We start from the raw sequence: 18,869 nt of genomic DNA on the forward strand, positions 1-18,869 counted from the left end.
TGATGCCACGAATAACAAAATTCAAGATAACAGTGTAATTATTGCATTGAAAGCCTCTTTACTCGTATGTCTCTTTCCTCGTGAACTACATACTTTTGTTCTGTACCGGAGTGCAGCTTGGAACATTTTCTGAATTCGGGATTCATAAGCGTGAGAATCATATATAGTAGCTTGAGGCTGCATCTTCTAGCCATACGACCGTATGTGTAGTTGTAGCCCAAATTTTATCCTCAAGCTCACGAACTGCATATTTTGAAAATTGGTACAGTTGAACGAATGCCTTTATGACAAACACCCCTAATACAAATGCCTTTATGCTAGCCTGGGGTGTAACATGCATCATGTAGTACAGTTACACCCCATTGATACATTTTTTTAATGAAATTGCAGTGAAAAAGACACAATCTGGAAAAATGTAAAAATCGAGAAGGCTTTTGGGGTCTGTAAATAAGACGTAAAGCAACTTTCATACAGCAATATATTTCACATGGACTTTCATGGCTGGCTACCATATTTACGACTACCGTTTTTACATTTTTAGACATTATAACCAAGTGCCTTTATAACGATCGCCTCTACAACAGAAATGCCCGTTTAACAAAGAACTGGGTCCTAGCCCATTTCCCTTGTGTCTAGTGCGTTACGAGTGCAACTAATTTGTTTTACAAGTACTCCTGTTCAACAAATTACATGGCCTCGCAAAGCATAGATAACCAGTTACAAATTTTCTCGGTAAAAAGTAACAGATTTAACATAAATCATTGTGCTCAAGTGACGTGGACAAAACATTGCACCACATTCCTTTTTCTCCCAGAAAAGGTGCATAACGCAATGTTTTGTCACTCTTTTGTGCACATAAACTGTTAGCACCATTCAAAGACTATCTTGAAATACACTTTAGTGCTCCTTTAAAGGGGACACTACCTGGAAATTTAAACTTTTGAACCGCTCACTCAATCGGCATAATATTTTCCGGTGGTGTTTGTAGCCCTATAGAAGGAAGGGCATGCAAAGTTTTAGCCCTGTGAACCAATTTTATAAGGCACTATACCCCCAGAACGAAGTAAAGCAAAGCTTTGCATGGAATCTGCTCAATGAATCTATCGTTGAGAAATGGTGTTGATAACCACATATTTTTCTGGTGGAATGCATGCTCGAATACCTGTTTCCGTTTGCTATAAAAAGAAATTTCAGAAAATCTGCATTTTTCAGGTTAAAAAAAAAGAAAGCTTGTGAAAATTAAGAAAATACTTTTTTTTTTTTAACATTTAGCAAGCTTTGCAAGTTAAAATTTTACATAATAAGGAAACATTAAAGGACATAGTAACCGGCTCCATAAAATTTCGGCTTGCAAGCTGCAAATATTAAGTCTCTCTACAGTTTCATACTGAAACAATAGTTTTCCTAAGGTGAAATTTATGCCAAAAAGTCAAACAGAGAAAAATGTGTTCAAAGTGCTCCAGCCCCTACCTTTTCTTTAGCATGGGTGGACCGAAAATAATTTATAAATAGTTAACTATGCAGTGTAAAATAATTAAACTTTCTGGGTTGGTGGATCTAAATACAGTCGAGCCCGGTTATATCACACTTGGATATTTCTAATTATTGTTTATATCAAACAGTCCAAACATCCCCTTGAAAATCACATGTAATACTATAATAGCATTGTCTTTTTGTATCAAACTCTCATGGTGGGGACACTCAATGTAGCAAACGAAGCCCGGCTGCCCGTTGCTTTTCGTGCGATCCGATTGCACCGGTGGCGAGCGCATTGCTTGTGTTGCAGGCCTGGCAGACCGCCAAGCCAGCATAGATGCGCTAGAAAATAAAAAAACAATGCACCATAAAAAAAAAAAGTGGAGGATGGCAAAAGCAAGGGGAAGGGCACGCGCGTGCGCATGCGTAGGGAGAGCAGGGAGTGAGTGCTGTCGGAACGGCAGCCTGTGCCCTTTCCCCGAACACTGCTGACGCTGCGCGACTCCCTAACCCCAAAATAAATTAGCAAAAACAAACAAAAAAATATTTTAAGCCAAGTTTTTGACAACAATTGTGCAGTCGATCTTGGAATGCCTAATCTTCGTTTACCTTTTTCTTTTGCTTCTAATGCTTTGCCCTTTTTTTTTTGCTGCTTAAATTTAGTGAGCTTTCTTTTTTGTTGCTTACTTAACTTTTTTCTATGGATCAAGAGCTTTTTTTTTTTACATGTGTCTCAGTTTTTTTTTTTTTTCATTTTTTTAAAATTATTTTTGTGTTTTGTTGCTTTGTCGCGACTGGCCGTGTGGAGGTCCCGGCCAGGTGCGCGTGTAAGCGCGGCGGTCTTTGTGATCTCTGCCAACTACGCTCTACTGTACGGTATTTAGCAGCTCTTGGATGCTTTATTTGGTAAGCTCCTGTTTGTCGCAACCTTCAGTATTAGCAGAGACGCCAGGATATTTCAACTCGAGCTTAATTTACATATTTTTTTTATATTCAATTATTGATATATTGGAACTATTTTACAATCCCCTTTGAATTCAATATATCCGGGTTCGACTGCATGGAATTTTCAAAACCAACTTTTTTTGCAGAAATGTTTTTTTCTGGGTAGTGTCCCCCCTTAAAGGGACACTGACAGGGTATTTATGCTCGCCGAGGTTTTTAGTTGTACGTGACATATGAGAGCTCAACTACCCAGTACAGAATGGGCGGCTCGAAATTCGGTTTCTTTCCGCCCGAAAACCGCCGATCAAGAACTGGCCGGTTCGAGTCTCGCTCACTCTCTTTTTTGCGGTCACGGGCCGTTTTCTAAGGTATCGATGCGACCACCAAATTTAATCAAAGTCGTGGGTTGCTGAAGGCACACACTCAGTATTAAAAATAGAAAAAAATATCAAACCCATTTTTTGTGGCTTCTAAAAAGCTGCAAGTACGTTGATTGAAAAAAAAAAAAGTTCCACAGACAACGGGAAGCATTCTGTGCGTTCGTTGTTTCGCGTATCGTGGGACTCGCGGGAACGGCGATGGCAGCGGACGACGGGCGTGAGACCTCTATTTCAGAACTGTCGTTCGCGGTACCGGCGAATTCTGTCTACTTTTAAAAAAGAAATTTGGGACTGGTCATAAGATTTGGTATTATCCCGTACGACACGCCCGACCACCAAGCCGATTTGCACGAAGACGTCGCCGAGCCGTCGCTCCATTCTCGTGGCTGAAGACATCGCTCGCGCAAACGTCAAGCACGACGTGTCTACTTCGAGTTGAATATGCACACGTACGATTTCTTTACTAGGTGCGAATGTCGCCAATGTGTGGTGCTTCCCGACTTCGACCCGGGAGTGCTTTTACTAGAGGAAAATCGGCAGCAAACTCTACTACTTACAGTTTACCAGCTGAATTATTACTAAGGAAAGAGATCCGTCAGTAAAGCGATGCCCCAGTAGCTCACTGGGAAAGACGTCCGCTTCACACGTGGTGGGACCGGGTTCGATCCCCCTTAGAACCTTCCTTTTTTTTTTTTTTTTCAAACATTTTTTAATGTTTACGTATCTTTTTTTTTTTTTACAATTATCACTGAAGAAAGAAACCAAAAAAAAAAAATAACGAACAAATGTTGTGGACGACACTTCGCTGAATTAAATGGTATGGGATTTCCTTTTTGACACCTGCGAACTCAATGTAATCACTTTCCACAAAATGCAAGAAGCATATAAATCAGGTAGCGTCCACTTTCCGAGGTGCCCGTGTATGTTCTACAGGAATTGCAGCCAGCCATTGGTCCCGATCCCGTTAATCCTTCGGAAACTCTGTCGCACAATGTTCCTTTTTTTTGGGACGCAGGACATGTGAGCCAGCTCTTCACGCAACATCTTGGGTGTATTCTTTTCGGAGCCGATCATGGAAATTCACCACGGGCACTCACTACACATCTCCAACTCCTCAATGTACAAAACAACTCATCTTGAGTACAGAACAACGAGCGGAACAAACATAACTGCAAAACAATCGCACGGCGAACAGTTCCCGTACGCCGCATGTCGTGTCGTCTGCTACGGAGAGGAGGAAAAAAAACAACAAAAAAAAACGCACGGTCGGGTGTAGCCACGTGACTTCCGCCACTCACTCTCTTCTCTCCACTTCTCCGATCTCCGTCGGGTTTCGGTTTCGAGCGGTTGCGTCTTTTGGCTTTATTAAAAAAATACGCTACTCTGTTGCAAAATATTAATTGGGTAGTCCTCCGACACCATAATAAAGCGCCTGGCAAAAAATGAAAAAAAAATTTTGGGGGGTGTCAGTGTCCCTTTAAGGTGATATTGATATGCTGCTGGTCTTGTCTCACAGGTGACTGACATTTCTTTCTGGTGGTTTCCTCTTTTTCTGTTTTGTTTTTTAGTGTGAAAACATCTATGATGCAGAACCAATGACGTGGCTCATTGTGAACCATGTGAGCGAAATCATACATCTCTCTTCAGAGCCCCCTGTGTCTGACTTCATCAGGTTGGTACAATTTGCCATTTAAATTACGAGTAGAGGTGTGTGAATACCAACTTTTTTTTATTGCAAATCAAATATGAATGTTACAATTTGACTTTGAATCGAATTCAAATATTTTTAGAATACACATTTTACATTGAATGTGAATTGAGTGGAAATACAAAGCAACCTATCGTAGAAAAGTTCTTTTGTAGCAAACATTATGTTTACTTGTATTTAAAAAAAAAAAGACCCAGATAAAATGGCTAATGTAAAACAACCTGTGAGGGGTATACCATATTGATTTATTCTATATTTCTCTGCAGAAGTTAGTCACTTAGAGGTTGCTAATATATCCACCTTTTGGTCATATTCCCCCTGGACCCGAATTCACTTGCACCACCTATGTGGTAGCCTTTCAATGCCTTGCCAAAGTCACTTTATGGAAGTATAGCATTGCACCCATGCCTGGACAGCTGCTTCCAGCTTATCGGTGACCACACAATGGCATCTTCACAAGGTTTTTTTTCATGGGCCTGATAAGGTGATAACCACTAGAGGCCAGATTGGGCCATACACATGCACGGATGCCTGAGAGGTTATACGATGCAGGTGGTCCAAGTACATTTGGCATCAGGGGGAATATGTTGAGAAGGTAGACATACCTAGTGCCGGTACCTGCAGCAAACAAATGATGTGTAAATCTATATGATACACCTCTTGTAGCATGGCAGGTAAATTCAAAATCTACCTTATTGATTTCAGTATAGCTTGGGGATTGTTTTGTCCTTTGAAATAAGGGGTCGAATAATTACAGTCGATTCTCGATAACTCGAAGTTCACGGGGACAGCGAAACGCAACATATTAAGCGAATATTGAATAAAAAAGAAAAAAAAGAAACTTTTAAACAGTAGGTTTTTTTTTTCAATACTCACCTGAGAAGTTGTTGATTTTCATTTGTCTTGATTAACGAAGACGTGTAGCATTAACTATGCCATGCAAATTGCAAACCCTTCCTAGGGCGTCCTCAGCAGTATCTTTCATCAAACAAAACGTGGAAAAGTACTTCACGGTGACACAAGCAATTTCTGCATCAGCAGTACTTGACCATTCGGCAGAGAAAGCAATGTTATAGTTCCTGGGCCTAACAACTTGCACGAAAGCAGACCACAGACCATGGCATGTTTGTTGAGATTACTATATTCAATGAACAAAACATCTCTTAGGCCTAGGTGATTCCTCAGATCAAGCTTTGTTGGCCGTACGTGCTGCACGTTCGAGCTTGCTTCCGTGAGGATCACGCCACGTTGCACTTGCCCGCGGCCATGGCTTGGCTTGATTTGGCCTGGCTTGGCCACATGACTGGCTTGGTTTGCTTGATTTAATTGGCTTGACCACTTATTTCACTTAGCTGCTTGGCTGTTAGGTGGCTTAATCGTGCACTTTGCTTCCTTCTTTCTTTTCCGAACCGTGCACACAGTAGTTAAAAGTGCTAAAGACTGCATGGGTGCGATTTAAGCTTGGCTAGCATAATCGTGAGGATTTTTTATGCTCCCGGAGTTACCGGACTTCTCAAGTACATACACAAAAAAAAAAATTCTTAATTAACCGGTCCTAGAGGTGAAACTTCAAATTACCAGCCGTTTTTCATAGATTTGTATGTCTGATTGCCAGGACTGCACCGCTACTTTGAACTAACCCAGTGATGGAAGTGCTGTGCCATTTGCGCCAAATTGCGCCATTTTACAGCAGTGCTGTTAAGGGCTAGCTAGTTTCCCGAGGATCGTGTCCCCTGCAAAGAAATGTTGACACAAAACTCTGGACAGCTACCGCCATCTATGAGCGACGGCAACAACCAAAGAACCGGCTTGCCGGCCTCGCTCATAGATGGCGGCAACCTTTCCAGCCTTTCCACTCTGGTTTTCACCAGAGTGGAAAGGCTGAATTTCTCAAGGCGTTGTCCTAGATGTCGTCCCCGAGGTCATCCTAGAAGTCATCCTTGAGGTTGTCCTTGAGGTCATCCTAGAAGTCATCCTTGAGGTCGTCCTAGAAGTCCCCCTTGAGGTCGTCGTAGACGTTGTCCTCAAGGTTGTCCTAGAAGTCGTCCTTAAGGTTGTCCTCAAGGTTGTTCTTGAGATCGTCCTAGACTTCGTCCCTGAGGTCATCCTCGGCGTCTTCCTTGAGGTCGTCCTAAACGTCATCCCTGAGGTCGCCCTCGAGGTCGTCCTAGAAGTCGTCCTTGTGGTCGTCCTAGACGTTTTTCTTAAGGTCATCCTAGACGTCATTCTCTTGGTGTCGTTCTTGAGGTCGTCCCTTCACAGTTCAGCTTCGCTGGTCTTCCTTCTTCACCAGAGTGGATAGGCTGAAAGTTTTTGCTCAAAATCGGTCACACCTGTGCCAGGGTGGGCTTAAAGGGACACTGACAGGGTATTTATGCTCTCCAAGTTTTTTATTTGTACATGACATATGAGAGTTACACTAACCCAGAACACAATTTGCGGCTCGAAATTCGTTTTCTTTTCGCCCGAAAACCGCCGATCAAGAACTGGCCGGTTTGAGTCACCCTCACTCCCCTCTGTGGTTTAGGCACAACCACCAAATCTAATCAAAGTTGTGGGTCATCGAAGGCACACACTCAGTGTTAAAAATAGAAAAAAAAAAAAAATATACCCATCTCTTCTGGCTTCTAAAAAACTTCAAATATGTTGATTGAAAAAAAAAAAGTTGCATAGCTACGTGACTTTTGGCAACTCTCACCTCCTCTATATTTTTTCTTCCTCTCCAGTTCAGTTTTGGTTTTGAGCAGCTGTGTTTTTTTTAATTTATTAAAAATATATGTGATGCTGTGGCAAAACATTGATTGGGCAGCCTTCCGACATCATAATAAATCGCCTAACAAAAAATTAAAAAACCTTTTTTTTTTTGGAGGGTGTCAGTGTCTCTTTAAACAGTGCAAAAAAGACTTCAATATTGGTCGACACTAATATTAAAAGGAGTAGAAGAGTAGGAAAATGGTAAATGCATGTGTTTTTCGGTCTACTCACCTTAGTTAAAATTTGCTTGTATACCGTGCTGGCCACGTCATTGTCTTAACTTTCGGACTATGATGTTCGATGATGTGACGGAGTTAGAAGTCGCGAGGAAAATTTATAAAATGGTGGTATGGCGGCTGCTTTGATAAGACAGAACCAGGGTCTCTTACTTCTGATGAGATGACTTGATATTCATTTTGGCCACATGCCTCCGTGGCACAATCACCGCTTGAGTCAACCTTCACCATCTCGTACAGGCACTTGTGTGTCGAGCTTCACCGCATTGCATCGGTGCGTTGGGAGAAGTAGCTTACGCAGGGGAACCCCCATGCGCTAGTGCGATGGGCTCGAAATTATGCTCAGTACTATTACAGGTCAACCTTTTTTCATTTTGATTGTAGGTCGACCTCTAATTTTAAAGAGCCGTGCCGAAAAAGGAAAGCAGAACAAGAAACGTGGATCTGTATTTGAATGAGTAGTCAAGGTAGTTCCCACACAGCAGTCGATCAAAAGAGTCCCGAACTTCAACTCAACTCTGGCTCCAATGCCGTTAACTGTTGCAGAGTTAGGAGTGTCACTTTTAATGCTCAACTTTAATTTTTGGTGATATTGGGGGTGGGGGGGGGGGGGGGGGGGGGTTGTAGCTTATAATATTAGGTGCTCGAGTTTTGTAGGTTTATAAATCTTGGTAGAGCATATGTTTAGTGACATTTTGGCAGATATACTCATTTTCTTCATAATTTTACATAAATCCTATTGACTGGCTACATTACCTATGAACTCAAAAGAGAGAGTGGGAGAGACACTTTATCTCAACTGAAGTATCTTGCTGATTTGTTTTTCAACAATTTTTTTCTTAGTCCTCATTGTAAACTGAGTTGTGTGCCATGTTCTAGTTTTTATGATTAGGTGTTATAAATTCAAAAGGTAATGGGTAATAAACTTCATTAACAAAAATGAACCCTCAAAGCCTTATTATCAAAGATTGGCTCTTTTAGTGATGCTATTATTGTTTAATGTTCAAGTGATGTACTAACATATGTTGAGATCTGCTCCAAAAGGGTCAATGGCAGCTCCAAACCAACATTTTGCCTGCTATAAAACCTGCTACAAAAACTTTCAGCCTTTCCACTCTGGTAAGAAGGAAGAGCAGCGGAGCTGGTAGCTTCTGCTCACGGCGGTGCCTTTCCAGGCGAGCGATCTGCTCTTCTTTCGCAAGGGAATCTGAAATGCTCGGCACAGTGGAGCTTTAGGCGATAGTGGCCTCGCGGCGGTTGTGGAATCATTTGTGCTGCTGCGCACATTGCCGCTAGTTCCGTTCCCGCTCTTCCTCCGAAGAAATGTTGCTGCCATCTATGAGCGACGGCAGCAACCAGTTGTCTGCTTGCCGAGGCTGGAAAGGTTACCGTGATCTATGAGCAACGGCGGCAAGCAGACAACCGGCAAACACAACACTCTGGACAGCTACATCCATCTATGAGCAATGGCAGCAACCAGAGTGTTCTATCGACCGTGGGTGTCGACATTTGTTTGGTATTGGACACGATCCTGGGGAAACTGGCGCTTAACAGCTCCGCTATAAAAGTCATTTGCCACTTTCATCACTGCTAACCTAATTTTAGAATAAAACGACTGTATTACTGAGAGTTAACTGTATAACCAAAGACTAAGCTACAGTAGTGAGGGAAATTTTGAGACAATTGGGCCAACCAAGATGTTCTTACACGTCAGCCGTTTCTCCTAGCATGCCGGTGCAAAGCAGTGAAGCTTGATGTGCATGCAGAGAAGCTTGGTGGCAGAGCACTGGTGCAAAGCAGAGAAGCGTGATGCAAGAAAACGAGAGAATTCTGAAGACGTGATTTGTAATTTTCGAGAAAAACTCATATATTTCTAACCATAAACTTGTGCTGTCAGTTGCATTGAATATCAAACACTGCTCGCAAATTATTTGAATTTTAAAATATTTGCACACCTCAAATTATGAGGCTTGCTGTTAGCTTATCAGTTGTGCACCTCCCTTTTCACCTTCAGTGTGATACATCGAAACCCGGCTGCCAGCGGCCTCTTTGTGCAGGCTGTGCTGACGCGATGTGAAACTCGAAGCAGTGTAAGTATGCTACCTTGTGCATGGGGGAGTAACCCTGAATATTTGAAAAAAATGCAATCACGTAACTATACAGCGAGGCAGGCAAAAAATAAGGTCAGAATATAAACATGCATCACAGGCAAGTGCTCGCCCTTAGCTGTTAAAGGGGTCATGAAACGATTTTTCAACTTCTTCCTTGTTAGCTTTCCTCCTCAACTTGCAAATCTTGCAGCGTTACCAAACAGTTCAAAAGGAAAAAAAGAAGAAACTCCCCTCTTGCTTGAACCCTCATTTGTGCACCCAGACGTCACCATCCTCTCCCTAGAAGATTAGCCTGTCGCCCGTGGCTGTGGAAGCGACATGCTCATTGGGCCTGTCACACTTCTATCTTGCCACCTGCTCATGTTCCCTCGTACGTACTCACGCGCGGAGAATGGGGTCAGTTGATGAAAGGGAAACGGCTGATTGGTCCATCAAGCACATATTTCCCACTGCACTGTCAGCTTAAGTTGTGAAGGGAATATAGTCAGGCCGGGTGTCATGTGACGTGCTGTGGGGCCGGGTGACGTATGTATCCAATTTATCACAGTGAGAAGGCGGAGAGGTTTGGAAGGAAAGGAAGTATGAAGTAGTCCGCTATGTTTTCAAATTTTTGTACCAAAAAGCAGGCTTTCGACTTCTTATTTTCTTTCTTTTGGCCCACTGAACGATATGCTATTAGTAAAATCCTAATCTAATGTCATTTATCCTAGCCCAAAATTCATTTCATGGCCCCTTTGAAGGGGCACAAAGGTGGATTTTGAAATCAGATTTTTATGGCACAAACTATCGACGCTTCTCAAGCATCCTAATTAACCGTAAGCAATATTCCTCCGTTAACAACGTAAAATCTCCCACCTCTACCGTAACGTCAGGTGTCCCCCAGGGAACCGTACTGGGCCCCCTTCTGTTCCTAATCTATATTAATGATCTCCACCTTAATATCGCTTCTTCTGTGCGGCTGTTCGCCGACGATTGTGTCATTTACCGACCCATTCTTTCAAACCATGATCATCATGCTCTCCAGGAAGACCTAGAGTCTGTAATCCATTGGTGCGAAAAATGGCAGATGACATTAAACTTCAATAAATGTAGATCCCTATCAATTTCACGCAGTTCGCGTGCCACACCATTTTCGTATTACCTCTCTAACACTCAAGTAATAGCATGCTCATCTTATAAGTACCTGGGTGTTCATCTCACCTCTGACCTATCATGGACTACTCACATAACTTCTGTTATTTCTGATACTAACCGTTCTCTCGGATACTTGCGCCGTAACCTTAAACTTGCTACACCCTCCGTAAAACGACTAGCGTATACTACTCTTATAAGATCGAAATTAGAATACGCCTCATCTATATGGTCCCCATGGCAGTCCTACCTTGCAAATAATCTAGAATCCGTCCAAAACAGAGCCCTTCGTTTTATTTATAACAACTACTCACCATATACCAGCATATCAGGATTACGCCAATCAGCTAACCTTCATTCACTTTCCCTTCGCCGCCGAGTATCACGCCTTTCTCTCCTCCATCGAATTTTCTATCACAATAGCCACCTTAAAGAATCACTGCTATCACCTCCCCATCGTATTTTCCCGCGTCTAGATCACCTATGTAAATTACGTCCAATTCGATCATCAACTGTTTCTCACCAGACTTCCACACTACCATTGGCCATCGAGGATTGGAATTCACTACCTCATAACATCGTTTGTATTAATGATACTACTAAATTTGTTGAAGCCATTACCCTCTTTTTATCTAACCTACCTAGCTAGCTTACAGTGTTATAATTGTGTTTACTGTTCTATTTGTTTTTGTTCTATTGCCACCCCCTTGTATAATGCCCCACGGGCCCTCAAGGAAAATAAATGATGATGATCCTATAAAACTCAAAATTACAGTGACGCGTGACTTTATTGCCCTTAGCCTTAAAAACACGACCAAACACCGCAACATGCCCCTTTTTATAGGATGTCTCAGAAAAGGCTTGTCACAGTGTATGGTTGTGTGGGATTGAACTGATAAAAAAATAAATGCAGTGTTGACAGTCTTTAATATACAAATCTAATTTACTTTGACACGAGCTCCCGTAAGTTGTATCCATCAACATAGATATAATAAAACAGTAGCACATGTAAGTACATTAATACGCAACACTGACTCAAAAACTTTCATCGATACATCCCATTTAGCAAAAAGTATAGCGCCAAAAACAAATCCCACACCTCTACTGATCCTGTGCGGCAGGGATGAGTAAGCACTCGGGCACTCAGCAATCTGTTTCTATTGTGCACTGCTCTCATCACTTTGGGACACTCGCAAGCTATAATTTCGCTATAGATTTGAGCCTTTCCTGGAAACAGCCGGCGCATATCTCAGCACATCCTCATGTTCGGGCAAAGACCCCAAAAAAGTAAAAAAAAAAAATATGGAGTTTGAAAACAATGAAGCTATTGCTTTTTTTTTTTTTAACATCATGTGGACAGTTGTGACTGAAAAATAAACAAGCAGAAATGTGGAGAAGAGAGTGGAAATGCTCTGTCAGGATGCCGCCAATTGTTAAAAGCCCCCCCCCCCCTCCTCCTCCTCCTTCAACCGAAGACTCTGAGAGCTATCGGGAGGTCAGGGCAGTCACATCTTTCCTGCACCCCCGCAGGCGCTGGCTTTCTGCTTGCTCCCATTTACCTCCCATTTGCCCGCTTGGTGCTGCACCCGCTTGGAGATTTTTGAATGATGCAGTCGTTTCTCAAGCAAGCTTGCTCACATGCTTTCTCTACTTGAGTCCTCAACAAATTTTCATGTTCTTAGTGTAAAAAAAAGAAAAAAGATCCGTTGACAAGAACGTTTCAGCTTCGGTTCGAGCGCGGCCGATGTTATGAGCCGAAGGGCCAATCAAACAGCAAAAGAGGCACAACGTCATGGTGTGCTCTCTACAGTTGAAAGGACCAGCCGATATTCGCCGTCTCTCTGTGCGTGCTCCTCCGCCGGCTAGTCTTATCAAGCGCAGAGAGCACGCCATTACGCTGCGCTTTTTGCGGTGTTTGATTGGCCCTTTGGCTCATAGCATCGGCCGTGCTCGGACCGAAGCTGAAACAAAGTATAGTTTTTGTGTTGACGGCCAGAATAATTTCTCGAAGCGAAAAGCAAAAGAATTTTGGGAAGTGTACTGTCGCCCGAACACCCCTCTGGCTATGTCCCTGCCTGCAATAGAGCACTGTATCGCAGCACCGATGATTCTTTATTGATCTCTCGTAACAGAACTTATTAATAAGCTTGTTTCTTTTGTTTTCAGAGAAATTGATGCTTTCTTAAACCAAAAAAAGCTGGACAAATACGGATGTGGGTTTGCACTGCCTTGCCTAGATGCCGCTACTCACGGCACTGAAGTTTGGCAGCTGTGATGGTATTGGGAAGCCATTTTTGGGAGAAGAAAAAGGAATGAAAGATGATAGCACTTTATGAGATTGGTGCAGATAACGAAGTTTGAGCATTTGATTGCGTGTACAGATCTAAAGACGGCAACAGTACTGAGAAACGTTTGCAGTGCGGTGACGTGTCGACGCCATCTAAGTGCATTTAATTCGAAGTGGGTCGGAATTTTGGGGATTTCAGTTGGCGACCGCACTGCCAACCCCAACAAAAGGCCCTGGGCGAAGAGGAAGGGATGCATTGTGTTCTGAGCGTGGGTGCCCTAATGACTGTGCGGGGGTCGCGGTGTAAGATACTCTTTAGGTGAGCGCACACAGCACGGTAAAGGCACGTTCACACACTTGCGATTCCTTAGAACCGAGTGCCTTAAAACCTCTTAAAATCTCTTGCGACGGAAGAACACATTGACATGCTAGTGCCATCTACAGCCCTGGAACTGCATTTCACAAGACTGAAGGGTTGGCGGTATTTGTGAGGTTAAATGTACATACTACTGATGAGAAATGTTTGTTTATAACATTGACAAAAGTTTTTCGAGCCAAGAAAGAAAGAATGATGCGCAAAAGATATTGAAAATATACAGGACCGCCCAGTGTCCCTCTGCTACCCGATAGGTGGTTCCAGTGTGTCCTCTCGTCGTAAGAGATTTTAAGAGGTTTCAAAGCCCTTGGTTCTAAGAAGTTGCAAGTGTGTGAACGAGCCTTAAGTGCTGCTACATGATTGACCAGATAAAGACCTATTGGCGTACGCCTGAGTAGCCTATGCTGACAGTGTCTCCGCTGCCCAGACGGTGCAACTGAAGTAAAAAGAAAAGCAGAAGCAAAAGAGGGGTCTCGTTGTCATGGCACCCTAGTGCCCGCACACTCCGCCCAGAGAGTGCTGTGACCTTGACAGACGCTGGCTTGAACACCGTGCCAGAGATCTCTCCGTTTCAGCGGGTCCATAAAACTGGTCTTGCGACTGTTGAGGCACGAGACTGGGGTCATTGACAAAGCTTGTCTCAGCTACATGCGTAGCGCAGGTGCCAAGTTCTACATGACGCGACACACTCGGGTAAAGACTTTAAAATCAAGCATCTCTCCCATAGAGAAGCATGGGATACATGTTTGCCTCCGCTTGAAATTAAGGCGCGGCGAGGACTACCTGGCAGCTTCGACACGCACAATATCCAGACCTATATATTAGCTTACACCGTGGTGGGGGTGCAGGCGTCCTTTGTGGGTCGGCTGCTGGGCTGCCTGGAGGGCATCCACCCGGCCCAGTGTGGGGCCCTGCTGGCCCTGTTGGTGGAGAAGGTATTGCCCACGCCCCACCTGTGCCTGGCCCGGTCGTGCGAGGCTTTGGCTCAGCGCCAGGTGGAGCTGCTTCTCGCCCAGCCCAGCTCCTCTCTGCAAGAGCTGGCACGCCTGCCCGAGTTCATGCGGGCCACCAGGCTGCACCGCAGGTCACTTCTCCTTTCCTCCCACGGTTAAACCTCACCTTCCAACTTTGGCAGTTCGACTTTTGTGCAACTTGACCTCTGCGCAAAAATGCAAAATACTGTAAAATTTTGATGATTTAGTTTGTTAATGTGAAACTGTGAATCCGATCCAATAAATATTGCGCTCTCTTCGTTGCTAGGCAGTGTCATTTCGTTTTCATTTTCTGCCCATGCGCATAAAGGCCCATTCACACACTTGCTGCCGAGTAGGACCGACTGAGACAATACCAGATTTAAGCCTCTTGCGACGGCGTAGGACCGGATGCGCTACTGCAGAACAGGTCCTAAGCCGTCGCAGGAAGCTTCAAAACCGGTTTTGTTTCAGCCGGTCCTACTTGGTTGGAAGTGTGTGAATGGGTTTTAATAATCCAACTTCGGTCAAACTTTGCATTAAAGGTTTGAAAAAGTCTAACTTGGTGCACCCCATACCTTGGCAGGTTTGCCACATTCCAAGTCCTATTATAACAGGGTGTTTCACCCAACATTGTTCGAAAGTTTCGTGAAAAAAAAAGCTATGCATTGTGTGTGAATTAGAATGGTACCGTGTTAGTCACCGTGAGGAGACCTATTTACTTAGGATAATCAATCTTTTATCTAATTTTATGTAACAGCTTTTACCTAATTAGTAAAAATAAACATATACCACCTGAGTCAAATGGATCGTTGGTAATCTTAGTCAGCTGCTGCTTTCGTGCCTTGGGACGAGACGACCGTGCAAACTGGGGGCGTAGAGGCAATGTCTCTTGTTCTGCTTCTCCAGGCACCCGCACCTACTGGCGCTGCTCGAGAAACTGCTCAAGGGAGACCCCACCCAGCAGCTGGCCTCTGGAGAAGCAGTGGACGCAGCCGGTGCACCTAAGTGGAGCGTGAACAAGGCAAGTCTGGATCTCCCAGATCCCCCCGTGATGACACCCATAGAGTGATGCTCAAAGGAGACCCTCCCTTCGGAGTGAGACCGAGACTGTGTTCCAAATCTTGCTAAAGTGGATCCGAGTTACATCGGCGAGTTATGGTACTTGACAACATAGAAAAAGCACCTCTGGATGTGGGTAAGTTTTCGAATGCCAAGGTACAGTACCTTTACCCTGGAGTGAGATTGAGTAAATTTTGGAACAGCGATTATCAATTTTGGAACTGAGCCTGGTTCGGCCGGGCTGCTGGGGCGGAACCTTCACTCGACACGAGTTGGGGCAAGGGGCTGGGTGCCAGCCTTGGAGGGGCAGGCTAGTCTGGAGCCACTCCTTTGCACAGAGACCCCCCAGCTTCATCTGAAAACTGCCGCGCTGGGGTCGATGTCTGCAATGGGATGGCTCTTGTTTAATCCAATCGAAGTGTGTCACCGTGTTTGTGCATGCTTTCCTCGCCTCTTGCCCCATCATTAGGGTGACCATATTCCTCAAGGTAGAAAATCGGACATCCCAGCGGGATGGGGGGTTAGTGTATTGTTGCCACACGAGATTCTACATGCGTGCTATATCCAGTTACTCTAAAAATGTAGAGCCCTTCCACTTCACGTGAAGATGGAGGACCAGCAAAGCTGTTATCTTTACGACGTCTAGGACGATGCCTAGAGGACAACGTCTAGGACGACTTCAAGGACAACTTCTGGGACGACCTCAAAGACGCCGCCCAGAGGACAACGCCCAGAGGACAATGCCTAGAGGACGACATCTAGGATGCCTTTCAGGGGACAACGCCCAGAGGACAATGCCTAGAGGACGACATCTAGGACGACCTCAAGGACGACGTCTAGGATGGCCTCAAGGATGGCCTCAAGGACGACTTCTAAAAGGACAATGTCTAGGACGACCTCAAGGATGACTTCTAGGACGACCTTAAGGACGTCTAGGACGACTTCAAGGATGACTTCTAGGACAACCTCAAGGACAACTTCTAGGACGACGCCTAGAGAAATTCAGCCTTTCCACTTTGGTGAAAGCCAGAGTGGAAGGGCTGGAAAGTTTTCCGCCATCTATGAGCGACGACGTTTTGCCGCTGTCGCTCATAAAGTAGACTCTCATTAATTCAAACTCCAGGAAGTCACAGATTTTAGTTTGAATTACCAGAAGTTTGAATTATCAGAAATTCATATAAATATGATACTAGACAACATTATGATTTGTTACATGGATAGCTACGTATACAAAGCAGATTTTTGCCAGTTTCCTCTACATAGGCCTAATTATAAGCAAGTACAGGCATAACACATTGGTGAAAGAACTGTGACGTTAAGTTTATTCATCCGGCAAAAAAGTTGTCGATTGTGGACTGTTTAGTCAGTACATGAGATCTCAAAACAAAATTTTCAATACCAGCCAATGCAAGTACCTAGCTCTTTACGGGACTCTTCCTTTGCAGACAGAAACTTCTGGAGCTTAGCGATGTACTCAAAGGCCTTTGCGGCAGTGGCAGTTGGTAGTGGGCCATCCCTTTCTTCATCATCATCTTCACTCTCACCGCTGCACTGTGCTGGCATTACTTCCTTATGTCCTCTAATGAGTCATCACAACAAACACACAGATCATCGTCAAGACTAGCATATTCCGCCAGCTCGGCGTTCACATTATGTGCTTCAAGGCCAGAAAGCATGATGCCAGTGAGCTGTTCCTCATCCTCGATGTCGTCTTGGTCATCATTGCTAGTCTTGAAGCAGATAATGTGAATGCCGTTTTCCGCTAATGTGTGCCTGCTTAAGCCCCGTTGAGTGCGCTTCTTTCCGAGCACCGGTGCACTGCGGAGAAGCAACACTTGCAAAAACAAGCTCCGCGGGTATTGCTTCTCTGCGGTGCACCTGTGCTCGGAAAGAAGCGCACTCAACGGGGCCGCGAGAACAAAAAAGTATGAATTAAGCGAAAACGCCGTTCGAATTAAGCGGCTTATAAATACATTAAAAACATAGCGGGACAACCAAAATTTTCAGATCTGTTTGAATTAACCTGAAGTACGAAATATCCGAGTTTGAATTATCGCGAGCCTACTGTAGATGGCGGTAGATGTCTAGATTATTGTGTCGGCATTTGTTTGCCCACAGACACGATACTGGGGAAACTAGCCCTTAAGAGTTCGCTGTAAAAAATATTTCTACACACGTGTCTTTGTGAGAGAAAAAGTGTTTGTGGGCAAGAACAGTTCTAAATTTTACTCTCTGGGTAAATAATTTAAAGTACCTACGGTTATTTTTGTCAAATTTACATGTAACGAGTAGGCATAGTTTCGGTTTGCTTCAACTCACTTGGTGCCAATTTCGAAACTATGCACACCTGCGAAAATGGGACATGATACTTTATAAGGACAAAAAGACGGGACGGCAGAAGCGGACCTCAAAAAGCACTTCTTATGAGTTGTGAATGCGAAAGCATGTACATCATTCTTGCTCTACACGTGTTGGCATACTGACTGGCGCTTACCTGGCGCTGCATGTCCGGCGAGCTAGCCAATGGGATCGAGGTGTTGAAGGTGCCGTGGCTAGCTTTGCGCGTGGTTACAGCCTCATAGCTGGGAGCTGGGCTTGACTTAGAGAAGGATTTAAGAGCCGTTTGGCGTAATTTCAAAGCTGATGACGTCGGCTTGCTCCATGAGACAGTTAATGCTTTCGCATTAAAACGGGACGTCTGGTCACCCTACCCATCATTGGCATGGATTGATTAAAGTTTTCTCAGTCTTGCCGAGCTCTTGCGCCTTGCATCTCGCTCTGCTCGAAGTTCACCGAAGCTTAGGGTTTTGGGCATCCAGACTGGACCAGCAGCACTGGGACGAGCAAACCTGCTGGAATTTCCCTTGTGCCCACTAGGTGACGAGAGGTTTGATATAGAACCCTGACAAGCATCACAGTGCCTATTTTAAGGGAAGATGCGAATCGAAAAACAATGACTTTTTCAAAAAAAAAAAAAAAAAAATGATTTTGCGTTTTTTTTGTGTTTTCTATTATCTTTAAACCCTCGTCTTTTGCTTATGAAATAATCAAGACCGGATATCATCGTGAAATTAGTCAGATACGAGTTTGAAGCCCTTCTCGCGATGGAAAACCGTAGAAATCTGAGCCATTTTCGAGCACGTGATTCTTTGGATCGCGGTGTCGCCCAACATCGCGTTTATTTCGGCGCGTAGGCCTAGCCGTTTTCACTCCGAAACTGTTGTCGATAGTTTTGTATTCTGGTTGCAAATAATAAGAAATAAATGCTTTTTCCCACTGCTAATGTGTGTCACCACTGGCCTTTTAAATCACGTGATGCGATTGTGACCCCACCATTGGCCGAGAGCAACGTGTTGCGTGGTGAAGCTTGCTTGCTGTTTTAGCATTGCACTGCTCCTGAAACCAGAACCAACGACTTGTTTGATCATTCTG

The 18,869-nt window shown here is 44.2% G+C and overlaps 1 protein-coding gene across 2 annotated transcripts in view; it reads left to right on the forward strand.

Annotated features, from left to right (window-relative positions):
* Positions 1-18,869, forward strand: part of LOC8038527 (huntingtin) — a 209,288-nt gene that overhangs the window by 110,064 nt on the left and 80,355 nt on the right. For both annotated transcript variants that reach the window (XM_040504714.1, XM_029978929.3), the window contains exons 33-36: positions 4,370-4,473; positions 9,514-9,589; positions 14,253-14,488; positions 15,285-15,399. In XM_040504714.1, coding sequence (XP_040360648.1) covers positions 4,370-4,473; positions 9,514-9,589; positions 14,253-14,488; positions 15,285-15,399 — 531 coding nt within the window. The remainder of the gene's footprint in view (positions 1-4,369; positions 4,474-9,513; positions 9,590-14,252; positions 14,489-15,284; positions 15,400-18,869) is intronic.

Source organism: Ixodes scapularis, unplaced genomic scaffold (assembly GCF_016920785.2).
Source record: "Ixodes scapularis isolate PalLabHiFi unplaced genomic scaffold, ASM1692078v2 PGA_scaffold9__187_contigs__length_104089568, whole genome shotgun sequence".
In the NCBI taxonomy this organism is placed as follows: Eukaryota; Metazoa; Arthropoda; class Arachnida; order Ixodida; family Ixodidae; genus Ixodes; species Ixodes scapularis.